Source organism: Adelges cooleyi, unplaced genomic scaffold, assembly GCF_023614345.1.
Source record: "Adelges cooleyi isolate 19-005CV unplaced genomic scaffold, UGA_ACOO_1.1 ACOO_flye_CR_arks_rails_tigmint_CR_PRNA_167, whole genome shotgun sequence".
Lineage (NCBI taxonomy): Eukaryota > Metazoa > Arthropoda > Insecta > Hemiptera > Adelgidae > Adelges > Adelges cooleyi.
In genome coordinates this window covers 2,099,893-2,115,996 of record NW_026095824.1, presented here as the reverse complement: position 1 = coordinate 2,115,996, position 16,104 = coordinate 2,099,893, and the positions used below count along the sequence as shown (strand labels likewise).

At 33.2% G+C, this 16,104-nt stretch overlaps 1 protein-coding gene across 3 annotated transcripts; it reads right to left on the bottom strand.

The window, feature by feature from the left end:
• Positions 1-8,642: 8,642 nt before the first annotated feature.
• LOC126832729 (tetratricopeptide repeat protein 39C-like) lies at positions 8,643-16,095 on the bottom strand. 3 transcript variants are annotated; one of them, XM_050563618.1, is made up of 10 exons: positions 15,305-16,095; positions 14,939-15,135; positions 13,833-14,175; positions 10,928-11,054; positions 10,591-10,803; positions 10,269-10,452; positions 10,008-10,206; positions 9,685-9,939; positions 9,063-9,274; positions 8,643-8,956 (listed from the first exon to the last, which is right to left on the bottom strand). In XM_050563618.1, exons 2-10 carry the CDS (start codon positions 15,095-15,097, stop codon positions 8,828-8,830), a joined length of 1,821 nt encoding a protein of 606 aa, XP_050419575.1. In that variant the 5' UTR covers positions 15,098-15,135; positions 15,305-16,095; the 3' UTR covers positions 8,643-8,827. The 3 variants fall into 3 exon arrangements, with proteins under 3 accessions (XP_050419575.1, XP_050419574.1, XP_050419573.1); XM_050563617.1 differs by having other exon boundaries at positions 15,732-16,095; XM_050563616.1 differs by having other exon boundaries at positions 14,939-16,095.
• Positions 16,096-16,104: the final 9 nt, after the last annotated feature.

Here is a 16,104-nt window from a genome sequence, read left to right as displayed (position 1 = left end):
CTTATATAAATGTTTTAATTCCTAAACCCAAAATAGCTTTCATAATCTAAATTTTAAGACTATATTCATTTTAATTTTCAGCTCATAAGTCTTAAAAATGCATCTAAAAAATAAAAATAAAAACGATCGAAGCTAAAATATAAGTTTATCTGTGGTGTGTGCACATGTCGACTGTATACTGTCGAGTCCACAGGAATATGGTCAACGGATAAGATTTAATACACATTTTTTGTTTTACTGCAATACTCTAGTCAAATAAGTAGTGAACTCGGAGCTGTAACTATTAGCAGATAACAAACCAGACGTGTAAGCATGCCATTTCCTGTGTAAAAAAATAATTCTATTCTACACAAGTAAAATAATACTCCTACCTAGTTTAGCCAGCTCAACTATTATATTTTATTTTTTATAACTTGTCCAGAAATGTACGATGCGTAAGGTACAAAAATCATTTAAAATAAATACAGTTTGGATGGCAACTATGAGCGATTTTTATAAACATAATTCTAACTAAACTTATTCCAACCCTCTTTTGGGGGCTTTTTCAATAGTATAGAGGACTAAGCAAATTGTATGTTTTTAACCATATTATATATTATCATATATCAGTTAACAAATAATAGTTTTTTAGAACTACTGAGTTTACTTATAATGGTGAGAACAAACAACAACACATTTGTAAACACAAACATCTGTTGACTACTCCACAAAAAAGCTACCAACCACTTGTTTATGTAATGGTAATATTTTCATTTCCTTAGCTTATGCATGTATCTATAACAGTCTTCTTTTTTGTATAATTTAAAACTCGTTTAACCGATATAAACGACTATTTCCTTTAAATATTTAATTGATTTAATTAACCTTTTTAGTTTTTTATCGCTAGAATATAATTTTTAAATACCACATATAAATTTCAATGCTATTTCATAGTATACAAAATTATATAATTCCCTTGTATCATAAATTTTTAAAGAAAAGATAAAAAAAGGATTAAAGATTTAGGTTTATCTTGTTTAAAAACGGCAATCATAATATTTTAGATCAAATTTTGTTTTCCAATAGGTGTAGTTTATTTATGATTAACTGGTAAATAAACTGGGATAAATGCGGCCGTGTATAACTGCTACTAACTAGTGTACTAGTATTTTTATTCTGCATAAAATTCTTTATGAATTTTACAAAATCGACTAACATTGTACAAAATATATAAAATATTTACTAGAAAAAAAAATCGACGATTTTTTCCCATGTTCATTTAGTCCTAAATAATATGTTTACAAAGTTTTAGATCTCAAAACTTATTTTTGACTAAGTTATAAGCAACAAGTTATAAGTTGGGTCCAATTACTTCTACGAGTAGGTCAGTTGGTATGGGTGTAAATGCAGCATACTTCTACGAGTAAGTTGGGTAGTAAAGGTGTCAATCAAACATACTTCTATGAGTAGGTTAGGTAGTATAGATGTAAATTATTAATCATAGTAATAAATCACATTTTTATAATTCATGTATTTCACTTTGGTATACTATAAAGTATGATATGAATTAAAACTAATTATAACAAACAAATTGTCTGAAAACGGAAACGAATTTGTTTCCGTCTAAGAGCTGTACGATGTCAGTGTCTAGCATTTTGCGTTTAGTCATTGTATGAATTAATTAATTAATTAATTATAATAAATTAAAGAATTACAACTTGCACTTAAAAATTAAAAACGTACGTTATTATTTTTCATTTTATCATGATAATGTGATAAGCTTCATAATATTATGTTATCATATGCGTTGCTCAACCTACTCGTAGAAGTATATTCGATCAACACACCATTTACTACCTAACCTACTCGTAGAAGTATTTGATAAGGCTAATGTTTGTTGTCATTAATAATATGATTAAAGACATTTGAAGTTAGCAATGATGGTTATTACGTTATATAAACATGTTAACTCATGGAAAAAAAAATTCCAGATTTTTACTATAACCTGTTCAGTGGTTATAGCGGTAAATGTAATCACAATGGAAGTGTCTTATTATCAAAATGGAAATTTCAAATATTTTACCATAATACTTCAAATAAATATAAAATGCTTACCTTTTGGTGGACTCTATAATGTTTTAATGAATCTTAGTATATTAAGGAATATTTTTATGAATATCTTATGTCCCTAAATTAAAAATTAAATTAATGACGATATTTTTAATGTTGCCTACTCGTACGAGTATGTCAGGACCGAAAGGGTTAAGTAATAAAATTTGTTTTTTATTCATTTGTATGTTACACAATATTTTTTTAGATGATATAAGATATTTACAAAAATTGAACCATTTATGTAAATAAAAATGTGTAAAAATTTTTTTAATGATGTTTACTTAAAAAAAAGTTTCTAATGTATAAATCAGTGAAGAATCCGGGAATGGTCATAGAGAGACAAAAGTCTAAATGGCAACCGAATAGGGTAATCATATTTACACATCTACAAGTCTTCGGTGGTCAGCGAATAATATATATATATATATTTAAAAACGGTATAAATTATATGATATGAGATTGTGGGCGGCAACAGTAACAGGATACGTAGGGATAGTAAAAAAAAAATGAATATTCTTGTTTTATAACTTTTATTTACAAGACAAGAAATAAAATTCTGCACACAACTTCCCATAAACGGCAATGTTCTATTTTTGAGCCGCCTATACAATTAATATGGAACGCTCACTGTATCACGTGGGTAATTTTAAAACTACTATGCAACTTATTATGTACTCACTGCTCACAAGTTACAAGGATAAAAAACTTAAGTAACGCTTGTGGTTGTTTTATAGTAAAGAAATAAAATAAACATTTAAATAAACCCATAACCACAAAAATATGTTTGTGGTTAAAGGTTTATTTAAATATTTAATTTCTTTATGGACTAATATTAAGATGGATGGACATAACAGTAATTAACAGTTGACTAACTAATAACTGTTGTTACTTAAACGTAATACAGTTTATTATCAGACTCAGATAAGACAAAACGCTATACGTTATCAGCGGTTTGATTGGATTTCGTTTAGATTTTTTATTTGTCTTAAATTTATTTTAGTTTTTAACCCGTAACACTTGACACGCGGTATACAGATGTCCTCTTAGTTGGTCGCTTTGTAGTAGGATTATCCACAAACACAATATATAGTAGTCAATAAGAAGTCATTAGATTGAGCTGTGATGATTTCAAAAAGAAGAGCTCACCGTACCTTTTGTATGTATACTTTGAGACAGTCAAACTTACAGTCCATATAATAGTTTAAATAGTCTATTATTATTAAAAGAAGTAAAGCGTGTCAATTTTATTAAATACAACAATATTTTAAATCATATGTACATCCGTTCATGAAGGTTACCTCAGGATTTAGGATCTGAAAAATTATCCAACACTCGTGTTATTACAATTTGATCTGTAGCCAGATTATTATACAATATAGTGTTTTATTTCGACTATTAAAAACTTAAGAGTAATAATAATAAAAAAAAACAGCAGTCACATTTCACGTTTTGGTGACCACATTTTCAAAAACGAATACATCTGCGGTACGGTTAATGCTCTCTCGGGTATCCAATAACGCCAAGCTGTTTGAAATCCCACGTAATAAGATTAACATGTAGTATCGAACGTTCCCTTTGATGTACACCGACACTGCAGGAGCGAGCACACATTAGGAGATAAAAGCATTGCGCAATACAATTACTGCCGAGAACAGTTGATTATTATTATATTATTATGCGCCGTGCAATATCTGCTAAAATCTCCAACGCTAATCATGTTAGCAGAACGTATTATTTTTTGATGTTATCGCTCACCCATCATTAACATTTTTCCTAACAAAATTTTTTCCTAGAAAAAATCTTATCTATTATTATATTTTATCGTACATAATGCATACAGGATACATTACCGTCGTATTACCTCGTCGTACATTAGGTCGCTTGACATGGACAAAATATATGTTTTGATTTACATTAATTGAACTTTATTTTGTATGTGAAGAGGCACCGGACAACTAATACACAAGTCGACATACTTGAATATGTAACAGTAAGATTTGCGAGATCGTTTCTGCTCGGTGAACTTATAATGATAATTTCACATGCGTTTCCTACATGAAATACATAATATGATATTGATTCGCAGTAAAAGCTACAATATTATTGAGTGATACCGGATACGGTTTAAAATAAATTCCTGTGGATGTCCAGTGAGAAAACTAAAAATCATTAAAATGCTTTGAAGAAACCACAGTCGTTTGATCGTCGACCGGAAACGTGATGTCATCGTAGTCGACAGAATTAAAAACATTTAATAGCGTTATAAAGTACAAGCCTATTAAAATGTAAATTGTTCAGTACGGCTCTCCGGGTCAATAAACATAAACGTCAGTACAAAACATTTACATTACACTTACCAAAACGTTCGACTTCACTTTCTAATAGCGCTTTGTTAATTAACAAAGTTGCTTGCATATATTTGTGTGGACAGCGTAGAGAAATGTATAGAAATGCAGTGTTCATTAAAAATAACCCAATGCAATGCCCACAACATAATAATATGCAACCAAAAGGATCAGTTTCTAACGTGTGCTGCTAGATAGCTCTGTCTCTTGGATATTAACAAATACTCACTACTTATTCTACAAATTGCTCAGTAAACACAAATATGGCAATAAAAGTAATACATGCAGTTACTTTAAAAAATATTACATTTTAGTTAACATTTTTGACAAAGCTTAATTTGTTCGTTTATGGTCATATTACTTTTTGTCTGCAACACATATTATAATGTATAATAATAATAAACATCTTCACAATTCACTGTTTTACATAAAAAAGACTATATAAAATAATAATGAAAAGCAATTTTCTAATTACCTATATTGTCATTTTTTATCTACACAAAACCGAAACTGATAAAAATCCTTTGACGATTTCATAGGTAATTTATGTTGTCAGCTCGTCAGTTGAAAATAACAGTTTTAGAGATTCGAAAAAAAATGTATTCTATTTTTCCTCACCACCATACTTACGGATTTCCACTCTCGGAAATACTTATTTTTCTATCCAGTTAACGTCATTGCTATGTTATTATAATAGAGTAGAAATAATAACAGAGTAGAGCAATGGACGTGTATTGTTGTCGTCGGCCCTCATCACAAAATTCATAATGCGACACACGCGTTACAATAACATCTGCTGGATCCGCCTTCCGACTGGGGCACATGTGATGACCCTGCATTCATATCTAGTACCTAAAATGTTATAATTCCCAAAAATTGTGCTGGTACATATTGAAAATGGCAATGTAGTTGTCTATATACGCGTATGGAGTGTTTTTTTTTTTACTTTTGTACTGGCTAACTCTAGTTATGTCGTATTTTAGTTGTAAGTATCTCATCAAGAATGGAATCAGCGCCATTTATATAGGAATATTTTTACACCGTAATGAAGAATGTCACATCTTATATTAAAATATTGCCACAACAGTAATGTGCTACACTTGTGTGTTACACGTAATCCGCAGAAGCCAGAATATATAAAAAAAAAACGTTAACTTTAGTTTAATTAAAGAGGAGTAATTTATCTTGAGAAAGATATGATATTAAAAATACAAATTTTAACTTTATGTGTTTTATTTAACTTGTTATCATTTTTAATAATATATCCACCTTAATTTAAGCCATACTCAAGTGGAATTTTATTGCAATAAACGATTTTCTTATTAATTATTATACTCTATCATTGTACTTTTTACAGCTTATGTTATACTATTTTGGTGAGACGATACGCCGTTTTTTTTCCAACAATAATATTAATTTTTTGAAAGTATAAAGAACTTGCACTTATATAATATAATAATACATTACTTCGTTTGATTTTTGTTAACAAATAAAGATTTTCTATATTTTTCTAATTTCTTAATTTCTGTGTCTCTTTAAATGTTGCGCCAGGGTCATAGGCATCTTTCACCCCCTCCCCTTGCTACGGCCATGGCTATACTAATAAATCTTTAAATATTAATTGAGAAAATACCGCCACCGTTATGCAGCAGTAAATGATTATTATGTCCGCCGCTCATCCAATAAATCTTACAGTGATTATATATAATATATTTTTCATGTTACTGCGGTATATGCTAAGTGAGAAATGTATTAATTGGCTGCTGCGGTAGATTATGCAAGCAAGGCTTATATTTATTATTATTGAATTTTTTTCTACTAAATTTCAATAATATACGATTGATGAAACTCTATTCGGGTAACGCTAAAAATAAATGAATAATTTTAACACAAAATGTATTACCACCAACTGCTCGATAAATCATAATAATATTATAACATATAATTATACGTATATAATACAAAAAATGGATACCTCTACACGTTCAAAGAAACCAGAAAGAGTGTAATAAAATTAAATGTCTACGGTGTCTAAAATATGTAATGATGATAATTATTTTACTCAATATTCGCTACAAAATGATTTATAGCTATTGAGTTGGTCAATAAGATGTGATATAATGTGTTGTATAAACTAAATTTGTTTAAAATAACTTTGGGTAAATTTATGAACTTGGCCCAATGCTAATAGTCATTTTTGAAAACTTGCAATATCCAATGTCCTATAACTCAGTTTTTACTTGTCATTAAACAGCGGAGTTGTGTGGTTTTTTTTAAATTTTTTTATTGCGTTTCTCGTGCAGCACACAAACTATTACATATAATAATCAAAAGACAAAGGATCATTGTTGTGTGTCGTACCTATAAATTATTCGGTCGAATCCAATACAATGTACGATTTATGGTCACGGTCCGTCGAGTAACATATACCGCACCGTATGAATGAATGTACTAACTTAAGTTGTACAAGGATTTTGTTCAACAGCATAATGCGTGTATTGATAATGTTGTCAAAATGTATACAATGCGTTAGATTTGTTACCAGCGCTCCAGAGTGATAGTTTACTTAGGAGATCACAATATATATATGTACAGGGACTTCAACGCCTGTCGTTAATCGTTGATGTTTTTATGGCGTCAATATTATCTTGACAGTAAACATAATCGTACTTAATTTATATTTTATATCATGGTTATCCATTTTTGATAAATTACCAAGTTAAATTCTTGAGTGAGTAACAAACAAACGTTTATTTCAAAGTAATTTGAACACTTTCAGTTTGGTATAGTAATTCTTGAAGACCTGTGACCTCTTAGAAGATTTAGATACGGTTTAAAGGAAAATATTCAGTATTTTTTTTTTTTTTTTTTATGATACATAGGCCATATCTGTTCAACAAACTGTTTACCATTTCTGAAGAACTTGTTATTGTAATAGGGTCACATTCAGAGAATACATTTTAATTAAAAAAGTCGTTAAAACGGGGTTGTTCGACCAAGACTGTCACAACTAAATATTACTTCATTTATTTTTCCTAATTAAACATATATCTGTGTATACATTTATTGTTAATATTATCACTATTATTTATTATAACTCCGAGGAGTTCTTTATTTCTTGTGTTTTTTTTATTTCACTTTTTTATGTGTACCTAGTACATGACTAAAGTCTGGAAATAAATACTAAATGAACATATAATGCTGTGAGCTTATTACAATAACAAGTTCTTCAGAATTCGTAAGCAATTTTTTTAAACAGCTATGGTCTAGGTATCATAAAAAAAAATAATACCGAACCAGAAAATAACTGAATATTTTACATAAAAACGTACTTATACCTTCTAAACAAAGCGTTAAGCTAATATGAAAAAACAATAAAATGTGTTTTTATGTTTCACACCTAAAATATATTTTAGAATATTTAAATTTGTGTATCAACTATATTCATCATATTTTTTATGTTTCAAACAAACATTTGGATTATATCAGTTTCAGTTAAAAATTTTGCTAACACAAAAGCAACGATGCATTTTATTGCCTCCCTGGGCTTTGGCCTCTGTAAAGCTGTACTTAGAAATCTTAGAAGAGTAGTTTTTATAGAAAATGTTATTAACGTTGGCTGTGATAGTCTAGTAAAAAAATGAACTACCATTAATGAATCCATTATAATTAATACAATACTAATAACCTTACACCAAAATTATAACATTAAGTTAAATTCATGTACAAAATTACCTTTACCCAATGTGGAAACATAGTTTTTTGTTTTACCAACGAGTAACGACATTTTTAAACAGCAGTAACACTTTCCATCGCTTATGCAACAAACATACATATATGCAGATATGGAGTGGTCCATTAAACGGAAAAAATACTTAGTTGCATTAATGAATTTGATTGCATCCGTAACAACCAGATGTAGCTGTAGTGAATAATGGTTCCTTAAAAATATTTATTAGTCCAACAAAACTAAAATTACCTTAACTAAAGGCTTATTCGATAGAAATGTTATTTGGTATATAAACAACTACAAAATGGATGCAACCAATCTCCTGTTAATACAACAAAAAATAAATGTCCTTGTAACCATATTAATATAATCAAATATGCATTGTTAAACGTGCATCATTTTCCTGAAAATTGTGAAAACTGTAATATAATTAAAAAATAAAAAATACGTATACAATTTGTTATATTATAGCAACTTTAATATTCTTATAACCCTAATAACAATACAAATTCTTCAGCGCCAACGGCAATGTGTTGTAGAGTTTACTATTAAATAACATTTTTTTAACTTTTAACAATGTGTAAAAATAAATATTAAGTGTCGGTAAACATTTATCAAATTCATTCTCCAAATAATATTAAAGAGATTAAACATGTTGTCGTCAATGGTCAGTCAGTTTTTTGACGTATGCTTCTAATGCTTCACAGCGCGTTTCAAAAAAGGTTTTAAAGTAGCACTGTCCTTTGAAGTTTTGTAGTTTTTCCACAATAATTTTACCTTCTTCTATGGACTGTACATATAAAAATAATTAATAAAATCAACATGGAAATACAATTTTAAAGTAACGAAATAATTAAAAAATGAATTGATCGGTTGGGTGTTGTATGAGCACTCACTTCCGGACGACTGATAAGCTCTATTGCCATTTCGTATAGGGCGTAAGCGTATACGTGATCCCCATACTTGTGCTTCTTCATGTTGCCGATCAGTTCGTAAAGCATACTACCTCGACAATTGTCGCATTCCATCGTCTGTCGTCGACAAACGGCAATCAACAGTTTTTTTGTAAATCTCTGTGTTACTTTGTCCGTGTCGTCGTCCTGGCAATCTGATAACAGTTAAGTCTTGAATGTAGGTTAAATTATGTATATATATTCTTATGTCTGGAAGTTTAGATCTCAACACTGTCATCATTAAAAAGGCTGGTTTTAGGTTCGGCTAAACTTTATACGTTTATCATTTAGACTAGCTCTATTATTCCATGTAAAAAAAAAAAAAAAAGACTAAAATTGTTATAGCAAACAGAGAGTTGCTTCATAGGGGACTCCTCGTCGTCTATCAAGATAGATAAGCAACACAATCGGCGTAGCCTCAGGGTTGTCATTTTTATTTTTAGTCATAAAAGGAGGCTTGCAGTGTGTAAAATCTACAATGTTGATCCTATTTTCTCCTGAGACCTTAACTCAAAATGTTTAGACAGATTACAAAAAAAAAAAAACAAATTATTATTATACCAACCTAAGATAATATTACGGATAGTTTTGGAAGGCAGCAGCGACACTCCGTACACGACGTACAGTACTTCATAGGCGATCAGCTTGTAGTAAGCCGGATCGATTTTGGAGTTTGCCTTTAACTCTTTTATGATATCCGACGATTTTTGGGCCACGAAGGTTGAATAGAACTCGATTTTGTTTTCTCTCTTCATCGACTTCAACACGGATCTCAACATCTGCTTCACTTTGGTCGTTTCGCCCGACGCGCCGGCACATACTGAAATGTCGTTTAATGGAAATAAAAAATGGCAAACCTCAATGAACAAAAACAAACGCTGCACCGACCGGCGGCCAAGAAGTAGTGGTAAGACCGCATGGAACAACTGCTTTCGGCCGCCACGCAAAAACATTCTAACGCCGCATCCCAGTTGGCCAGCATCGTATACGTGAAGCCCATCTCTTGCAGACACCTGGCGTTCCAGTTCCTGTAGGTATTCACCCGGGACGCTGCCCCGAACGACCTTATCGACCCGACGAGGTCTCCCTGCGCATAATAAGTAATACAACATCATAAGACAAGGCCAAGTCACACTTATCAGCGCGTACTTTGAAGTAGGCACACCGTCCGGCAAAGAATTTCTGCAGCCACGTGCCCTTAAGCTCCCTGGGAGGATTGTACGTCAAATACTCGATCTCGTCCAAGCTGAATCCTCTGCATTCTCGGGCCAGCGGATCGTCGAACTCGATACCGGCGTTCATGACGTTCATGTGATACCACGACAGTATCAACCTGTACAACGTGCAAACCGTATCCACGTTAGAAAGAATACACCGGAAACCGCACTGCGATGTACACTGTCGTGCAAGGTTAATCCACCGCATAGGGTTCCGTCTAATCGTCTTATCACAAGTGTATTGATATTCATACCATGCCACGGGCGCGTGCATGCCGGGCCCGTTTTTTGCAAACGCCAGGGCGTCCAAACCGGTTTGGCGGTTTCCACGGAATCCCAACATGCTTAGAGTCATCGAGGATATTCTGGAAGGCACCAGCGACAGGAACAGATTTATCACTCCAAAACCCGTGCTGGCCGCTGTCATCAATCTGACGGCTTGTTCGGGCGTCATTCTGGCGGTCATGCTAAATCACATAGTAATTAGTTGTACAGGTAAAGTGTGTACACATACGATCAGTTCTCGGATAGACTCCATAAAACGTGTCCGAGTGTGTGTTACTTGTCTCGTGTGACACGCGTACTACTCACTCGTTTCTCCTAAACAATTCGAAGGAAGTCGTGGACGATCTGGGTATACCGTTCCCGAATCGGTTACCGGCAATCGTTGTAGACTGTCTACGTTTCAACACTGGCGGCCACTTGGGAACACCACGGTCTAAAGAGAAAAAAATCAATTAACTTTCAATCATACTACTACTACTTAAAGGCGTTTTTTTTTTTATTAATAGATTTCTTTAATCAAGCCTCTTTGTAGAAGTTAATAGGCGCAAAGTCAGCTAAGCTTAATAAAGCCCGCTCAAAGACTCAACCTTTCATCAATTTAGATTAATTCTGAATTTAAAGCCAAATAATCATTTTGCATACTCTAAGCTATCAGTTTAATATAATCAATTGAATACAATGTGTTTTTAAGTTAGAAAATATTATAACGACGGTTTAACGTACAGGTGTAATATGTGTATTGATTATAATTTTACAGATGCTTGCAAAATGTAAGTCCATAATGCTTTATCATTTATTGCGTTTAAAAACATATTGATACGGCCTATATATGAATAAGCTTAATGGCCGGTCCCAATAACAAGACGTGTAACTATGTTTACTGATTGTTATTATTGTAATTTTTGTTTCCATTGTATTACGCACTTTTGTTTTTGTAGTTATTATTTTGTATAAGAAATAGCTAGTAGCTGGTATTTTTATTTCTAAAAGTCACATTCGTGACGGTTTAACAGGCGCTAGCATTGGTATTCACAAGAACGTCAGTCATTCGGGGAGGAAGTAGTGTGCAAACCAGTCAGCTCCCAGGATGGCGATTACTTGAAAAAAAAGGAACACCAACCACCATTGAAAACGCATTGCCATTTCGACGAGTCTTTAACAGGAGCCGAGAAGGTATTGTGTTTTTATTTTTCTGGACCCACGATACCTCCCAAATCCCTGAACCGATTTATTCGTGTAGCATCGGAAATCGTTCCTGAAAGACACTTTATTGGGCCAACAATTTTAAAAGTTCATCCCTTCCCTTTCAAAAAGGATAAACACCTAACGAGTTTACACAGTTTGACGGCAGAACCGGTCCATCGATCGACAAAACAGTTTACAATATGTTAATATGTTGCCAAAACCTTAACAATAAGTAAAGGTTATTATAACTCACATAAATATACATATATTTTTAGATTTACTGTGAGCATGAGCCATGACAGTTGCTGTGTAAGTAAATATACAATACAGATGGACAGGTAACCAATATTATGGTATAGTTAAATATTAATAATTTAAAACGACCAATATAAGGATCTGGAATTAACTCCTGTCAAACTGTGGAATAACTTATAAACGTGCTTTTAACGGAAATCAAAGAGGTCCGGTTTTTTTTTTTAGCCAAAAACCGTCGATTGGTGATGGCAATTTCCACCGAACAGTTAACTCTGGACCCTACATTGCTTGATTTGGTAAAAAACCGTTTTCTGAAAACTTATAAAATCGGCCCTTATTAAAAACGCATTTTTTTAAATTAATTTAAACTAGTATTGATTGTTGTCCATTGATAATTATCACCCCCACCCGTCCCTACCAAGTCAAGTACTGCGTGGATTAGGTCTGTGTACGATGATGCCGGCATGTCCTCGCCTCATGAACTCAAATTGAAACTGTAACACTCATAGCTAATTTGGTTTACAAATGCATACATAAATCTCAAAAATACCTACATGCGCCTAAACTATATACTAACTATAACTTCCTCAAAGATCAATAGGCACAACACGACCGCGGTGTACTATTGCAAAAACTAATCTTGAACGTTTTGAATTTGACATTTAATATTAATTAAAGTTTTTTACTATAATTTCGTACAAAAAAAATATTTCCACATTTCATGCCAGCGTATAAGGGTTATAGCTCGCAGGAGTCCCGGCTAAGTCTGGGCATGATTGAGCCGAATGGTTCTCATGTCAACATGAGAACCATGAGTTACCTCGAGGGTAGCAGTAGGTACTGCTACCCTCAAGGTAAATGCATTAAACCTTCGATATGACCATGTCGGCTGCCCCAACGAAAAGGTCGTATCTCGTTTTTTGCAACTTTTCAGGATGAACCAAACAAACATTCAAATTTAAATTCTTATTCTGTTTTCAAACTGATATGTTAAAAACAGAATAAGAATTTCCCTTTTCGTTGGGGCAGTCGATGTATACTTTGCTCGGCTGGCTTCCGGGTTATAGAACCAAACTATGCTGGTACGCAGGCTCGGGACTGAGGGATTGAATATCCAGGCCCCGATTGTAGAAATCTTTCGGAGGTAGGAAACGAGCCTGGAATGGAATTTGGAGTATCCGGTACGAACACGTTGCTATGTTGACAAACAACGCGTTTATAATTTTTTTTTATAACTTTTTGGAATAGTACACGTTTTTATACCTCATTTCCGTCACAGAAGATTTCCAACACACATTATATTTCCAATGGCTTTTTATTGGTAAATACAATTCGAAACATCATCGTACACGGAGATACCACGTCAAAAAAAAAAAACGAGCCAAGTACTCTACCTCACGGGTGGTTTGGAAACGAGTACGAATACCCTGATTATAGGCATATTATATTACGTTGTGCTCAAGCTGACTACATATTTTCACGTTAAACGTATAATGATTTTCAAGAAGACCGCGTTTTGAAAGACAATTATTGAAAAATATAATTATTAGTTCATAACGCTATACTGTTTATTGCGTTTAAAAAAAACATATATTGTTGATACGACGGACGCAGCTGACGGACTTCAGCTGCCGAACGTCACCCGGGGGTAAGCACTACGCCAAACTATTCGCCCCCTCGCGGCTCCTCCTCCTCCTCCCCCCCCCCCAAAAAAAAATATTACACACTTAATTCCTAACCACAAAACTGTGTTTTCGTTATACAACATTACCGACGTCGAAAATGGCGCTGTACACTTTCAACACCGCTGCGTAACTCTGTTGGTACATTTTCCAAGCTCGGCTCATGCCGTAGACGGCCTTTGCGGCCGCGCCCACCGACATGGGTTCCACTGTGGCCGCGGTCAAGCTTCCCAAGTACACAAGTGCGTCGGCGCGGACGATTTGCCTGTCCAAGTCGTCCACGTCCGGATTGAGGGAAAAGCGAAACAGCTTGTGCTTGACCGTGGTCAGCCAACTGCCAATGTCGACGGCACACCGCTCTTCCAGTTGGCGACAACAGGAAAACGCTGCATCTTGACTCGGCGAATAATTCGGAGTTTCCAACAGCAAATACTGCAAGTAAAGGGGAATAGAACACTTGAGAGGCCGTGAAAACCACATAAATAAGCTGCAGTAAAAAATGTACCCTCGTACACGTGTAGCCAAGTCCGACTTTAGATTGTCGCGATACCTTGGTAATGCGTTGCTAAACGCAAAGCAACTCACTGAAAGCTTACGCTTGAAAAAAATGCTCGGCGTTTTGATGGTATGATATAATTTTCCTCTCGCACTTGAGTTTTTTTTTTATTAATAAAAATTATAATATTGAATTCAAAGTAAACGAAAATGTTCTGTACTGTGAAATTATATTTCCACTCATGTTAATCCAATAATATTAAACATCTTAAAAGGCGCAAAAAAAACGGGTCTTGCTAAATCAAAAAAATATATTTTAATTTTGTTCAAACGCCATTTGATAGGTTATCGTTCATTATTTTTTAAGAGGGGAGTTTGTTATTATTTTTATATCAAACATTACAGTTTTAATATTATTTTTCAAGAAAATATTTATTAAACACATTTGAAGCTTCACATATTATCGTTCATAACTTTTATCTTTAAAAACTCTTGTTATAATTTTCCTTTTATATTATCAAATTACAATTATCTGGTCATTTTATTTTCACGCCTTACACGTTTCATCCTTTGTGTAATGTTATTAATTAAAAATATCACGCTGTATAAAATATATTGTGTTTTCATAACACATTGAGTTGGTGTTCTGAGATTAAACTATACCTATCAAATTGTTTCACGTAAAAAAAGAATTACCCACCTTTACGGTTGAAATAAAACAACTGCAGTTTGCGATATGCAGGTCATCTGGTTTTGTGGCCAAAAGTAGTTGAGCGCCGGACAGATCTCCTTGCATCACCATGCATACGGCTCTCCTAGATGTTTTCCATGACGGCTCGTCATTAGTTTGCGAAGACATGGGCCGAAGACAAAAGTGTTTCCAAAATAAACCAAAACCTGTATAGACCAATAGACAAATAGACACATTCATGGTCCAACGTTTTTCCTTCAAGGGAAAAACTAACGAGGTTTTTTATACTTGTTAATAATCAGTTTTAATATGTGTACATATTTCTCATGCTAACAGGTTTTAAAGTTTTAGATTATGTTAAAATAAGGAACATACTTCTATTTCTATGAATTATGATTTAAAAAACGATTGTGTCTGTATTACAAATTCCAGATTAGCCTCTTCCCATCCTCACTTTACATCATTTTTTAAACAGCGGCTGAAAATTCACTATGTCTACTTTTCACATCACCAACCGTGGCGCATGAAAAACTCATTCGAACTTTGGTATTGCGCTTGGATGTGTAAAGTGCATTTTATGTAATTTTACCGAAACAACGTTTGAAAGTTCATAAATGTCATTCCGTACATTCGAACAACTCGACATGGCCTTTAATAGATGTGATATCTAATTAATAATACGGTTGTTGCTGTACTGTTATGTTTATGGTGGACAATAAATTTGCACACCGAAGAACTACCCAATATAGACAGTGGCGTACACTACTATTGTAAGGGCCAAAATAATTAATTGTGTACTCACTCGATTGCGCCCCAGTAATGTTATATAATCGTTCATGAATAGTTTTGATACGTTTTGGTATTGCTTACAAATATATATTTACCGAAATGCCGAAATAAAACTTATAAAATAGACATTGGCGAACAAATTGTTTAACCACCGACGGACATCAGCTAAATGACTTTGGCGCACAATACGGTCATCACGCTATACACTATAGGAATATGTACATACATACAACATAGGGCTTGTGTATAGTATTAGGTTAAGGGAAAAACTGCTACCGAGTTACACGCGGGGTGTTCGATCGATTCGACTGTACGTCTATGACCTTGTTTAATGTTTTTTTTTTTTTTTTTTTTTAACGCATTCATTGCTGTCAATATTATATTTC